The sequence below is a fragment of the Salvelinus fontinalis genome, chromosome 18 (genome assembly GCF_029448725.1).
Source record: "Salvelinus fontinalis isolate EN_2023a chromosome 18, ASM2944872v1, whole genome shotgun sequence".
Lineage (NCBI taxonomy): Eukaryota > Metazoa > Chordata > Actinopteri > Salmoniformes > Salmonidae > Salvelinus > Salvelinus fontinalis.
The window spans coordinates 41,379,067-41,392,491 of NC_074682.1; the positions used below are offsets into that span (position 1 = coordinate 41,379,067).

The 13,425-nt window shown below is 44.7% G+C and overlaps 1 protein-coding gene across 3 annotated transcripts in view; it reads right to left on the bottom strand.

The window, feature by feature from the left end:
* LOC129815540 (AMP deaminase 2-like) overlaps window positions 1-13,425 on the bottom strand; it is a 58,198-nt gene that overhangs the window by 8,317 nt on the left and 36,456 nt on the right. For 2 of the 3 annotated variants that reach the window (XM_055869455.1, XM_055869457.1), the window contains exons 2-11: window positions 5,809-5,948; window positions 5,493-5,623; window positions 4,778-4,846; window positions 3,574-3,691; window positions 2,057-2,243; window positions 1,013-1,154; window positions 787-876; window positions 544-673; window positions 118-312; window positions 1-13 (exon numbers count right to left, since the gene is read on the bottom strand). The exon at window positions 1-13 is cut by the window's left edge and continues 119 nt beyond it. In XM_055869455.1, coding sequence (XP_055725430.1) covers window positions 1-13; window positions 118-312; window positions 544-673; window positions 787-876; window positions 1,013-1,154; window positions 2,057-2,243; window positions 3,574-3,691; window positions 4,778-4,846; window positions 5,493-5,623; window positions 5,809-5,948 — 1,215 coding nt within the window. The remainder of the gene's footprint in view (window positions 14-117; window positions 313-543; window positions 674-786; window positions 877-1,012; window positions 1,155-2,056; window positions 2,244-3,573; window positions 3,692-4,777; window positions 4,847-5,492; window positions 5,624-5,808; window positions 5,949-13,425) is intronic. The other variant, XM_055869456.1, reaches the window with a different exon arrangement.

Consider the following 13,425-nt stretch of genomic DNA (forward strand, 5'->3'; position numbering starts at 1 on the left):
ACGTGTTGCGGTCCTGAGAACAGACAGGTGACACTACATCTACTGTTCCACTCGTCTTCCCCAATTCTCTTACCCATCCCTCTTTAACAATGTTCTTCTCCCCTCCCCTCTCCTCACCGCGTGCATGTCCAGTGTGTCCACACTCAGGTCGAAGGCGGTCAGGTTCATGTTCTCAAACACCTCCATGAGGGTCTGTCCCCGCCCGTGCTCCATGTGGACTATCTCCCCAGGGTACTTCTTCATGGCCCGCTTGATAAAGCGCAAAAGGTGCTTCTGGTTCATACAGGACGAAGCGTGGATGTGGGTGTCCACCTGGGGGCAGAGGGAGGGGCGAGAGTCAGGGTCAGGGACAGTGAGACATTGAGGATGGATGCCAGAAAGACTAAAGAAAAAGCCTGGGTTAGTTAGCTCTGGTGTAAACTTCAAAATATATTTCTATCCAACATTGTGGGGGGGACTAACTGATATGGAACAGGCATTATAGACGTGTTGCAGATGCTGTGCTCCAGTGTTGGGACTGTTGTTGTGCTGGTGTTCATTCACCTTGCGAATGTTGTAAAAGTCGCGGTGAGGAACCTGCTTCTGGGCTGCCAGCTCCTTCATCTCGTTCAGCAGGATGTGCATCTGGAACTTAGAGCTCAGGTACTGCAGCCGGCGGTAGCAGAACGACTTTCTGCACGCACGCACACACACACACACACACAGACAGTGTATTCTACTGCAGAGCCAACAGATGTGACTGATGTTAAAGCTATGATTCTAAAGCGAAGACCCAGTAACACTTACACTGGTCCGTTGATGATGAGAGCCATCATGACGTTCATGTCAGCGATGTACTCCTTCAGGTCTGGGTAGGGCAGGTCCAACTCTGTACTCCTGGAAATGATGGACAATCAGTTATCCAGTCTCTCTTCCACAAACATACAGACCCAGAACTACAGACCCAGATAAGCCATCACACACACAACTAGAAACTAACTGAAAACAAGCAGACTCAAACAAACACACTCACTTCTCCATGGGGCTCTTCTTGGTGTAGACATGCATGACCCCATCCACCATCTTACACCTGTACTCTGTGTCTGCAGGCATGTTCTTGGTGACCTGGTTTTCATAGGGGTGAGTCTCTGAGACAGGGGGGTGGACTGGAGCATCTGTGGGAGACAGTAGGGAAAGAAGAAAAGTTGACCATACTATTTTACCTCAATGATTCATATTACAACATTTTCATTCACAATTTCACAAAGTAATTCAATTGCTAGAGGAGATTGGGACAGAAACACTATAGCTATGCCTGTGTGTCTCAGTTAGTGCCATACCCAACGTGTCAGGTGTGTGTGTGTGTGTGTGTGTGTGTGTGTGTGTGTGTGTGTGTGTGTGTGTGTGTGTGTCATACCCAACGTGTCAGGTGTGTGTGTTAGTGTGTCAAACCCAACGTGTCAGGTGTTAGTGTGTCATACCCAACGTGTCAGGTGTTAGTGTGTCATACCCAACGTGTCAGGTGTTAGTGTCAAACCCAACGTGCCAGGTGTTAGTGTGTCAAACCCAACGTGTCAGGTGTTAGTGTGTCATACCCAACGTGTCAGGTGTTATTGTGTCAAACCCAACGTGTCAGGTGTTATTGTGTCAAACCCAACGTGTCAGGTGTTAGTGTGTCAAACCCAACGTGTCAGGTGTTATTGTGTCAAACCCAACGTGTCAGGTGTTAGTGTGTCATACCCAACGTGTCAGGTGTTAGTGTGTCATACCCAACGTGTCAGGTGTTAGTGTGTCAAACCCAACGTGTCAGGTGTTAGTGTGTCAAACCCAACGTGTCAGGTGTGTGTGTTATTGTGTCAAACCCAACGTGTCAGGTGTTATTGTGTCAAACCCAACGTGTCAGGTGTTAGTGTGTCAAACCCAACGTGTCAGGTGTTAGTGTGTCAAACCCAACGTGTCAGGTGTTAGTGTGTCAAACCCAACGTGTCAGGTGTTAGTGTGTCATACCCAACGTGTCAGGTGTTATTGTGTCATACCCAACGTGTCAGGTGTGTGTGTTAGTGTGTGTGTGTCATACCTGCATCAACGGGGGTCTCAGGGATCTCCTCATAGACACGTAGGTCCAGGGGTTTCTCTCCCAGCTCTCCCAGCTCACGGGCAGTGGTCTTACAGAAGTTCTGCATGGACAGAGCGATGTACTTCTCCCTGATGAACAGGGCCTTCACCACACACTTAGCTGCATCCACCAGGTCTGTGAAGGGCACCTGGGCAAGGCAGAACCTTACAAGTCAGACATAGTCTACAGTGATTAGACATCCACACACTACCAAGAGGCCATTGCAACGTGCCTGAGAGTGGATGAGTTGGTAACACTGTAGCCCACCTGCTGTCCCCAAACCGAAGAACAAGGTTCACTACACAGACCACGCTCTCCTCCCTACTCTGACTCCCCTGTATATCCAACTGTCTAAAGAAATACAAGTCGAAGTCATGTCCATTCCTAGCCCACTCCTCTTTTACTTCAATAGGTTTGTTGACTGAATTGGTTTCACTTCCATAGTGAGCATGTGGCACAATGAAAGATCACCCAAGCGGTACCGGAGCGCCAAGTCTAGGTCCAAAAGGCTTCTTAACAGCTTCTACCCCCAAGCCATGAAACTCCTGAACAGCTAATCAAATGGCTACCCGGACTATTTGCATTGTCCCCCCCCCACTCCCCATATGTACGCTGCTGCTACTCTCTGTTTATTATCTATGCATAGTCACTTTACCTCTACCTACATGTACATATTACCTTGACTAACCGGTGCCCCCCCACATTGACTCTGTACCGGTACCCCCTGTATATAGCCTCACTATTGTTATTTTACTGCTAGAAATGTCATTATTTTTTAAAGAAAAGCTAATTGTTTGTCCATTAAAATAACATCAACTTGATCAGAAATACAGTGTAGACATGGTTAATGTTGTAAATGACTATTGGCCAGTTGTATTGCCTCTAATCAGAACAACAGTTTTCAGCTGTGCTAACAGAATTGCAAAAGGATTTCCTAATGATCAATTAGCCCTTTAAAATTATCAACTTGGATTAGCTAACACAACGTGTCATTGGAACACAGAAGTGATAGTTGCTGATAATGGGCCTCTATACACCTATGTAGATATTCCATATTCCATATTCCAAGAAATCTGCCGTTTCCAGCTGCAATAGTAATTTACAACATTAACAATGTCTACACTGTATTTCTGATCAATTTGATGTTATTTTATTGGACAATTTTTTTAGCTTTTCTTTCAAAAACAAGGACATTTCTAAGTGACCCCAAACTTTTGAACGGTAGTGTATATATCTATATATTTTTTTTTTTGTAATATATTTTTTACTTCAGTTTATTTGAGTAAATACTTGAACACTTTTTTTCTTAAATCTGCATTGTTGGTTAAGGGCTTGTAAGTAAGCATTTCACTGTAAGGTCTACACCTCTTGTTTTTGGCGCATGTGACAAATAACATTTGATCGATTTGATAAAACACAAATCAGGATGGACTGTGATTGGATTTATTCAATCAAGTTGTTTAGTCAGTGGCTCTCACCCCACACTTCTCCTCCCCTGATATTGACACACGCTGGTACTCTCGCTCCATCGGTAATACCCTCTCCTTCATCCAGCCATCATCCGTCCTGTCAACACCATCCTCCTGATTCATCAACCTAGAGAGAGAGAAGAGAAAGAGGAGGGTAGGAGAGAGCACGGGTGGAGGTATGATGTGGAGGGAATGTTAAGAGAAACCTCATGTAAATAGTTCTACTATGAAAACACATTCAGCAATACTTTATTGGTAAAGTACACTTTGAAGAAGGTTAAGTTGGAAATATGTCAGAACAGAAGATAGTCTTTGTCTCTCTGTGAATTGGGCCTCAGCTGTTGCATATCTGCATTAAAACTGAATGACTATTTATGTCATGAATACAATGAGACATCTACAGAGTTTTGTCAATAAGATGAATATCAAAGCGTTTTGCTGATGCAGTGGAAACCATGGTGATAAGCGTCTTGGAGATAGGCGCCAATTAGGCCAGTGAAAGGTTGCACCTGGGCCCGACACTGGTGGCCTTGTACCCCAAAGATGGAACGAGCTTCCCCCCGACGCTAGGACAGCAGTCCCTGCTCATCTTCCCAAAACCTCGGGAAACACTACCTCTACAAAGAGAATATTAAATAATACATCTCAGTCTCACCCCCCCCCCCCCCATTTAAAAAAATAACTTTGCACTTGTCTGTTCCTACTAGCATCGACTTTGATAATAACTTCTGTACTGAGGAAAAGTGTACTTACTACGACTGTGATATATGGTTGTCTCACCTAGCCGTCTTAAGATGAATACACCAACTGTAAGTCTCTCTGGATAAGAACATCTGCTAAATGACTCAAATGTAAATGTATTAACAGCCTGGCACCTCAGAGCCCCCCCCTGAAGACTCAACATCAACAACTCATCACCTTGCCTAGTTAAATAAAGGTTAAAAATAAATAAATAAAAATCACCTGTGGTAATCTATACCTCACATCACCAGGGAACAGGGAACTCATACGGTATTTAGTTAATGGAGTTGGACTGGAACATTCTCAATATATGACAATATTATACATTTAAAATCAAACTCTTCAGCAAATGAGTGCCAAGGATTGTACATACGGTGTGCAGATGTAGGTAAAAACATGACTTTGTGCAGTAGCAAGATTGTTAGGAAAAGGCAAAAGACAGAGAGAGAGACTGAAAGGACAGCTCACTCACTCCAGGTCGGCATCGCTGTCGATTTTCATGAACTCCTGCTTGGCGCGGAGCAGGATCTCTGGCTCAAGCCTGGCGTGGCGTAGTGCGGAGCGCAGGGCGGCGAGGCGAGGTCAGAAGGCAGGGGGGCACGATGGGTATGGGTGACGCAAAGCAAAAGGAAAGAGAAAGGGCCACACAAGCACATGTGCACACAGAAACACAGAAAGACAGACAGAGAGGATGCAAATACAGGTACACAAACAAAACACACAAAATAGCCACAGAAACGCACATGACACACAAATGGGACCAGAGTGTGAAGAGTGATCAGGTGGGATGAGACAAACAGAGAAACATGATCAGTTAGCAGTGGTATGTATACCTTGATTGGTCACATGACCCTGCTGCTTTGAGTGGAGCATGGATTCCTTAGTGTGTCAGATCCACCCCCCCAGATTGGCTTAGTGAAACCGGCCATCACCACCCCAGCAACACAGACAGAATTCCTTCCCCCTCCCTCTCCTGTGGGTGGAACAGACTGGAACACTAGGATGTGAATGCTACGGACTGATTCAATTAGCTGTTTGCTTATGTTAGTTAGCTGGTAGCTTGCAACCAACATGATGGAAGCTGTTGAGCGTGTATGAGTTCCTGTGGTAGAGGTGGGTTGTTTGGGTGTGTATGTGGGAGCTGTGTTGGTGTGTATGTGTGTGTGCATGTCTGCTGCATCTCTCACTTGATGTCCTGGCTGATCTGCCTCTCCAGGCGTTGGCGTCGCTCCTCCAGCTGCTCGATGGGGCTGTCCTCAGGGAACTCATAAGGAGCGGTGCGCATCTCACTCTCCGTCAGGCTGCGAGTGAACAGCTCCTGAGAGATACACCGTCAAATTAACATTAGAACACACACGCACAGGAAGAGTTAAAGAATCATTACAATACACTATTGTCCTTAAACAATATGAGCATTTAACACACACAAACATCTAAAAACACACGCAGTCGCACACAAACACACACTAGGGTAGTGATAACACTGTGTCCCTGTGATCTCACCTCTGCAATCTCCTTGTACTTTCCGTCCATGGATGTACGCAGGTCGATGGGGAAGTGTTTGAGTGTGTTAGTGACGGGCGTCCCAGGGACGGATCGCTGAGGCTTCAGGGTCTTGGCCTGCTCTGCTACACCACGCAGATCTAGAGAGGGAGGGCGATGGAGAGACAAAGGGAGGGAGAGAAAGAGATAGAGCGTTAAACAACAAACATTACAAAAAAGACAAAGAAAATAAAAAGTTATAAAACTGGGAGGGAGAGAGAGTGCGTTGCATGGATTTGCTAAATTCAGAGCAAACATTAAAACACATATTTTCACAGCCAGAACTCTTGCATCATCACCTACAAAATGGGTCTACACTAGTAGACTCCCCTCTGACCCTCAACTGCTCTCAGCAGCGGTGTTGTGGCTTCGTATACAGCACAGAGGAGCCTCCCTACTGTACGACAGCGTCAGTGGTGTGTTAGTCTCTCCACAGCACTGCTGACTCTGAGCTGTGTACCTTCCCACTGCAGTGTGTGTCAGGCAGCAGCAGCAGGAGTCGTCGGAGTGATGTGTGTGTGTGGCAGCAGTCTCTGTGGTATACAGCCCACACTGGGGGCCATTCAGGTGGAGTGCTCATTAACAGAGATACATTTAGTCGGATGCCAGCCACCCGTTGCCATGGAGACCTGGCCTGCTGGTCAGAGAGAGGGGAGGCGAGGTGGGGTGGAGAACAATGACAGCACCTTCCCCTGAGACGGACACAACAGGGTGAGAAAGTACACACTACACAGGCAGGCACAGGATAAAGACCCCATTATGTCTGTCCCATAGAAAATACACACACAGACAGAGAGCGAGAGAGAGCGATGGAGGCTTAATAACCAAAAGATGAGGGATGAGCTCAAAAGCTACGTGGAAGTTTGCTAAACTGTGTGTGTGTGTGTTTTCCTGCACAGAGAATGCTACCGTAGCATACCCATAAGGCCTTTGGACTGGATGGGACCCCTGAGATGCAGAAGGTTCTATTTTATGACAGACGAGCCCTGTAGATTAGTGTGTGTGTGCCCAACAGCATGCTCTGATAGGCCTAATGGCTGTCTGGATAATTGAACAGGGCCAAATCACCCAATGAAAGATGCCAGAGCAACTGGGACTCATCAAAACACATACAGACAGACAGACTCTGGGCTCCATTACAATGACTGTTCATTCATTCAGCTACAATGCCTTTAAAAAGTATTCACACCCCTTGACATTTTTCACATTTTGTTGCGTTACAAAATGGGATTCAAATGTATTGAATTGTCCTTTTTTGTCAACAATATACAGAAAATACTCTGTACTATCAAAGTGGAAGAAACATTCAAACATAAAAAATCAAATGGAAAAAAAATAATACTCTAATATATATTGATTAGATAAGTATTCAACCCCCTAAGTCAATACATGTTCGAATCAACTTTGGTATCGATTACAGCTGTGAGTCTTTCTGGGTAAGTCCCTAAGAACTTAGCACACCTGGACTACAATATTTGCACTTTTATTTATTTTGTATTCTTCAAGCTCTGCCAAGTTGGTGGTTGATCATTGCTAGACAGACATTTTCAAGTCTTGCTGTAGATTTTCAAGTTGAGTTAGGTCAAAACTGTAACTAGGCCACTTAGTGTCGTCTTAGTAAGCAACTTCAGTGTATATTTGGCCTTGTGTATTCATCTCCCAGTGTCTGCTGGAAAGCAGACTGAACCAATTTTTCCACTACGATTTTGCCTGTGCTGAGCTCTATTACGTTTCTTTTTATCCTAAATAACTCCCCAGGCTTTGCCGATGACAAGCATACCCATAACATGATGAAGCCACCGCCATGCTTGAAAATATGAAGAGTGGTACTCAGTGATGTGTTGCGTTTTCCCCAAACATAACACTTTGTACTCAGGACAAAAAGTTAATTTCTTTGCCACATTTTTTGCAGTATTACTTTAGTGCCTTGTTGCAAACAGGATGCATGTTTTGGAATATTTGTATTCCTTATTTCACTCTGTCATTCAGATTAGTATTTTTGAGTAACTACAATGTTGTTGATCCAGCCACAGTTCTTGTATCACAGCCATTAAACTCTGTAACTGTTTTGAAGTCACCATTGGCCTCATGCTGAAATCCCTGAGCGGTCTCCTTCCTCTCTGGTTACTGAGTTAGAAAGGATGCCTGTATTTGTGCAGTGACTGGGTGTATTGATACACCATCCAAAGTGTAATAAATAACTTCACCATGCTTAAAGGGATATTCAATATCTTTTTTAATGTTTACCAATCTACCAATAGGTGCCCTTCTTTGCGAGGCATTGGAAAATCTCCCTGGTCTTTGTGGTTGAATCTGTGTTTGAAATGCACTGAGGGACTGAAGGACCTTACAGATAACTGTATGTGTGGGGTAGAAAAATCATGTTAAATACTAAACTCAGCAAAAAAAGAAATGTCCCTTTTTCAGGACCATGTCTTTCAAAGATAATTTGTAAAAATCCAAATAACTTCACAGATCATCATTGTAAAGGGTTTAAACCCTGTTCCCCATGCTTGTTCAATGAACCATAAACAATTAATGAACATGCACCTGTGGAACGGCCGTTAAGACACTAAGCTTACAGACGGTAGGCAATTAAGGTCACAGTTATGAAAACTTAGGACACTAAAGAGGCCTTTCTACTGACTGAAAAACACCAAAAGAAAGATGCCCAGGGTCCTTGCTCATCTGCGTGAACGTGCCTTAGGCATTCTGCAAGGAGGCATGAGGACTGTAGCTGTAGCCAGGGCAACAAATTGCCATGTCCGTACTGTGAGACGCCTAAAACAGCGCTACAGGGAGACAGGACGGACAGCTGATTGTCCTCGCAGTGGCAGACCACATGAAACAACACCTGCACAGGATCGGTACATCCAAACATCACACCTGTGGGACAGGAACAGGACGGCAACAACAACTGCCCGAGTTACACCAGGAACGCACAATCTCTCCATCGGTACTCAGACTGTCCGGAATAGGCTCAGAGAGGCTGGACTGAGGGCTTGTAGGCCTGTTGTAAGGCAGGTCCTCAACAGAAACAACGTCGCCTATGGGCACAAACCCACCGTTGCTGGACCAGACAGGACTTGCAAAAAGTGCTCTTCACTGACGAGTTGCGGTTTTGTCTCACCAGGGGTGATGGTCGAATTCGTGTTTATCGTCACAGAAATGAGCGTTACACTGAGGCCTGTACTCTGGAGCGGGATCGATTTGGAGGTGGAGGGTCCGTCATGGTCTGGGGCGATGTCTCACAGCATCATCGGACTGAGCTTGTTGTCCTTGTAGGCAATCTCAGCGCAGTGCATTACAGGGGAGACATTCACCTCCCTCATGTGGTACCCTTCCTGCAGGCTCATCCTGACATGACCCTCCAGCATGACAATGCCACCAGCCATACTGCTCGATCTGTGCGTGATTTTCTGCAAAACAGGAATGTCAGTGTTCTGCCATGGCCAGCGAAGAGCCCGGATCTCAATCCCATTGAGCACGTCTGGGACCTGTTGGATCGGAGGATGAGGGCTAGGTCCATTACCCCCAGAAATGTCCGGGAACTTGCAGGTGCCTTGGTGGAAAAGTGGGGTAACATCTCACCGCAAGAACTGGCAAATCTGGTGCAGTCCATGAGGAGGAGATGCACTGCAGTACTTAATGCAGCTGGTGGCCACACCAGATACTGACTGTTACTTTTGATTTTGACCCCCCCCTTTGTTCATTATTCCATTTATGTTAGTCACATGTCTGTGGAACTTGTTCAGTTTATGTCTCAGTTGTTGAATCGTGTTATGTTTATACAAATATTTACATGTTAGGTTTGCTGAAAATAAACGCAGTTGACAATGAGAGGACATTTATTTTTTTGCTGAGTTTATTATTGCATACAGAGTGAGTCCATGCAACTTATTATGACTTAAGGAGATTTTTACTCCTGAACATATTTAGGCTTGTCATAACAAAGGGGTTGAATACTTATTGACTCAAGACATTTGAGCTTTCATTTAAAATTAATTAGTACAAATTTTCAAAAAACATAATTCCACTAACATTATGAGGTATTATGTGTAGGCCAGTGACAAAACATCTCAATTTAATCCATTTTAAATTCTGGTTGTGGAGAAATTCAAGTGGTGTGAATACTTTCTGAAGGCACTGTACAAAACCTCTGACAATTAAGTCTTTGCCATCTGCTGCACACAAACGGGCACGCACGCACGCACTCACACACACTCAATTAAACACTTTTCTCCCCCCCCAAAAAAATGTGTAGAGAACGCTATGCTCCACAAATTGTAGGACAGCGTGTCCAAGATAGACATGCGGACAGAGCTAGGCCTACTGGGAGGCTAAAGCAAAGCAACCCACTAACATCTAGAGCACCTGGAAGCGTCCTACTGTGTTGCTAGGCCACTGGGTTAAAACAGCATGTCTATGTCGGCAGGTTTAGACATGACTACAGTAGTTGATGGGGCTAGGCCTCCCCAGCACACGTTAACACCCCTATATGAGATATGGTATTATATTTCCCGTTTATGGGACTTTATTCAGTATTTCTTCAGTGATATCAGCTTTGGCAATCAAAGCACCGAGCAGGACACAGAGACAAGAACACATACTCCATTCTCCCCTGCGTAGCCTCCACATAATCCTCCCCTCCCTCCACCACATATGCCTCTTAATCCAGCACCCACCAGACCCATTTAGCTCAGTAACATCAGGGAAGGGGGCAACACCACCACAGACATATCCTGCAGTAAACACTGCCAATAACTAACTCATACTAACAACACTAGGCAGGCTATATGACTGGGTGATGGGCTACTACAAAGTAATGGCGTAACAAAACTACTGCACACTGCAGACACAGTGGCCCAGAGGATTAGGATTTGCATTGTGTGACCCTGATTTACAACATGAATCAAAACATGCAACACAATACAGCGGCTTAAAGCCTAGTGGTTGTTTTAGAGAAGGACAGAGGGGCTAGTTTGAAGTGGAGAAGGAGCTATAGTGATCATGGAAAGAGGACATAGACTACTGTGCTTCATGTAAACTATGATATAGGTCTAGTAAAAAATACAAAGTACAGAAAGACAGTGATATGACAGTAAATACACATACCCTGATCATGTGCAGGGACAGATCTCTAAGCATTAGGCCTACATGGTACAGGGACATCATTAGTTATTTCATTCACAACGCAAGGAAAGCTTTTGATGTTAGCGCGCACTGACGTAGCCCAGCGCCATGACAACTGATTGGTATTGGAGAGTAACAATTAGTAACAGTCTGAAAACCGCAGAGAAAATCCATCCATTCACAACCAATTGTTTTTGAATGGGGACCAAACGTGTGTGAGCGTATTTCCATTTTATGCAAACACTCCAGGGTAACACACTGCATTCATCCAGTTTTAAAAGAACCCAGACAGTGTTTTTTATTTTGGAGCACCTGTATAATCTACTTTCCCTGCGAATGTACCTTGGCACATCAGTACTCTGTACAGGTTGTGTGCCATCTAGCCTGTAGCACATTTCCAGTAAGATGCTGCTTGCGTGTTTTTTACTGTTTACAAAATGTGTGTGTTTGTGTGTAGATGGGCTGTCCTAGGTCCTACCTTACCATGAATCCTCATTGTAATGAAAGCCCAGCTCCTCAACACACAGCATGACAGTGCAGTCAGTCAGCTGAGCTCACCTCAGAGAGATGATGATGAGGGGAAAACTAAGGCCTGAGCCTACACCTCTCTCCTTCTCGTACCCTCCTCTCCTGCATTACACTGGACTGAGTCTTTCTTTTTTGAACCTTTATTTAACTAGGCAAGTCCGTTAAGAACATATACTTATTTACAATTACGGATTACCAGGGAAAACTGTTCTCTGCCTTGTTCAGGGGCAGAACAACAGATGTTTACCTTGTCAGCTCGGGATGTGATCCAGCAACATTTTGATTACTGACCCAACGCTCTAACCACTAGGCTTGCCATGTGTGTGTCCCTGTCTGCTGTCCCAGTGTGTGTGTCCCTGGGATGCATCAGCGAGAGGCCAGGCCATCTCAGTAGATGACATCCTGACCCAGTGCTAAGTGACAGATGACATCCTCACAGAGCGGTGACCTACATACGATAACAAGAGCTCTCAGACAGTGGACACAGTGAGGAGACAATGCTGTGTGTGTGTGTGAGAAGTGTGTGGTGTGTGTGTGTTTAAGAAAGATGCGTCTATCCTGATTGTTTTCGTGAGAGACAGATTGTGTGTCTGACCATATGCTGTGTGTGTGTGTGTGTGTATCATATGTTGTATTGTAGACTGTTTATGGCATCAGTGTGTGAGAGGCAGCTGTTGCTTCACAGCTCACTACACCTCCCTCGGTCTATTCCCTGAGAGGGCGACGTACTCTGCAAATATTCCTTAGCAGCCACAGATAAGACTGTAAAAAAACTGTACTTTGAACCCCTTTTTGCCTCAATATATTGTCTCAAATGTAGCCTGAATTCCTCAAGTCTTCTTGCTACAGTATGGACTATTTTCTACAGAGCCTTGGGAATCAAATCAAATCTGATGTCACATGCGCCGAATACAACAAGTGTAGTCCTTACAGTGAAATGCTTACTTACAAGCCCTTAACCAACAATGCTTTAAGAAGTTAAGAAAAATAAGTGTTATGTAAAAAACTGAAAATAAACGTAAAAAATAATTAAACAGCAGCAGTAAAATAACAATAGCGAGGCTATATACAGGGGGTAGTGGTACAGAGTCAATGTGCGGGGGCACTGGTTAGTCGAGGTAACTGAGGAAAGACCCTAAAGGCCGTTCAGGTGAAAAGGACCAGTGATGAATACCTGAGTGAGAGCTGCTATTGATCCTCTCACGTTTCTGCACGCAATCAACATGCTGTCATGTCACACAGATGACACACACACACGCACACAATAATGCATAATTAATCCCCCCCCCCCCATCTTTTTTTTTTGCAGGGAGGTGACAGCAGGTCCCACACCTTATGTATTTTTACTTTATTGGATAGGATAAAGAGAGGTAGAGAGACGAAAGGTGAAAACAGTGTGCTGAAAAAGCAATGGACCGGATTCAAACCCATGCTAGCTTGGTATATGTGTTCTGGAGGCAGTGGCTTAGGCCACTAGCCCACCACAGGAATGCTTACTTTACCAAATGAGGTGGACAATTATAACTAGCAGGATTATGGTAAACAAACATCAAATACTCTGTAGTTTATATTTCTAGCAATTCAAGTTTGGGACTACATTGCTAGAAATAGACTGTGGCATCACATACGCTGAACATTTTTAACTGTGCTGAATTGAGGACTTTTGAAAAGGTCCCTTTATGGGTGGGACAGAAGAAATTCCTACTTCAAATGTCATAGTACTCCACAATGCAAAGTTCAAACGACTATGATTTTAGAGACAAACTGACTGTACTAATAATCTGGGGAGTTAACATTAAATAGGAATAAGGACAGGACACCGGCAGGTACTTTAACTCACAACATGGATATCAGCGGTCATCACACACAGGCAATATGTTCTCTTAGAGATCTACCCCCTCACCCAAACCCTTTGGT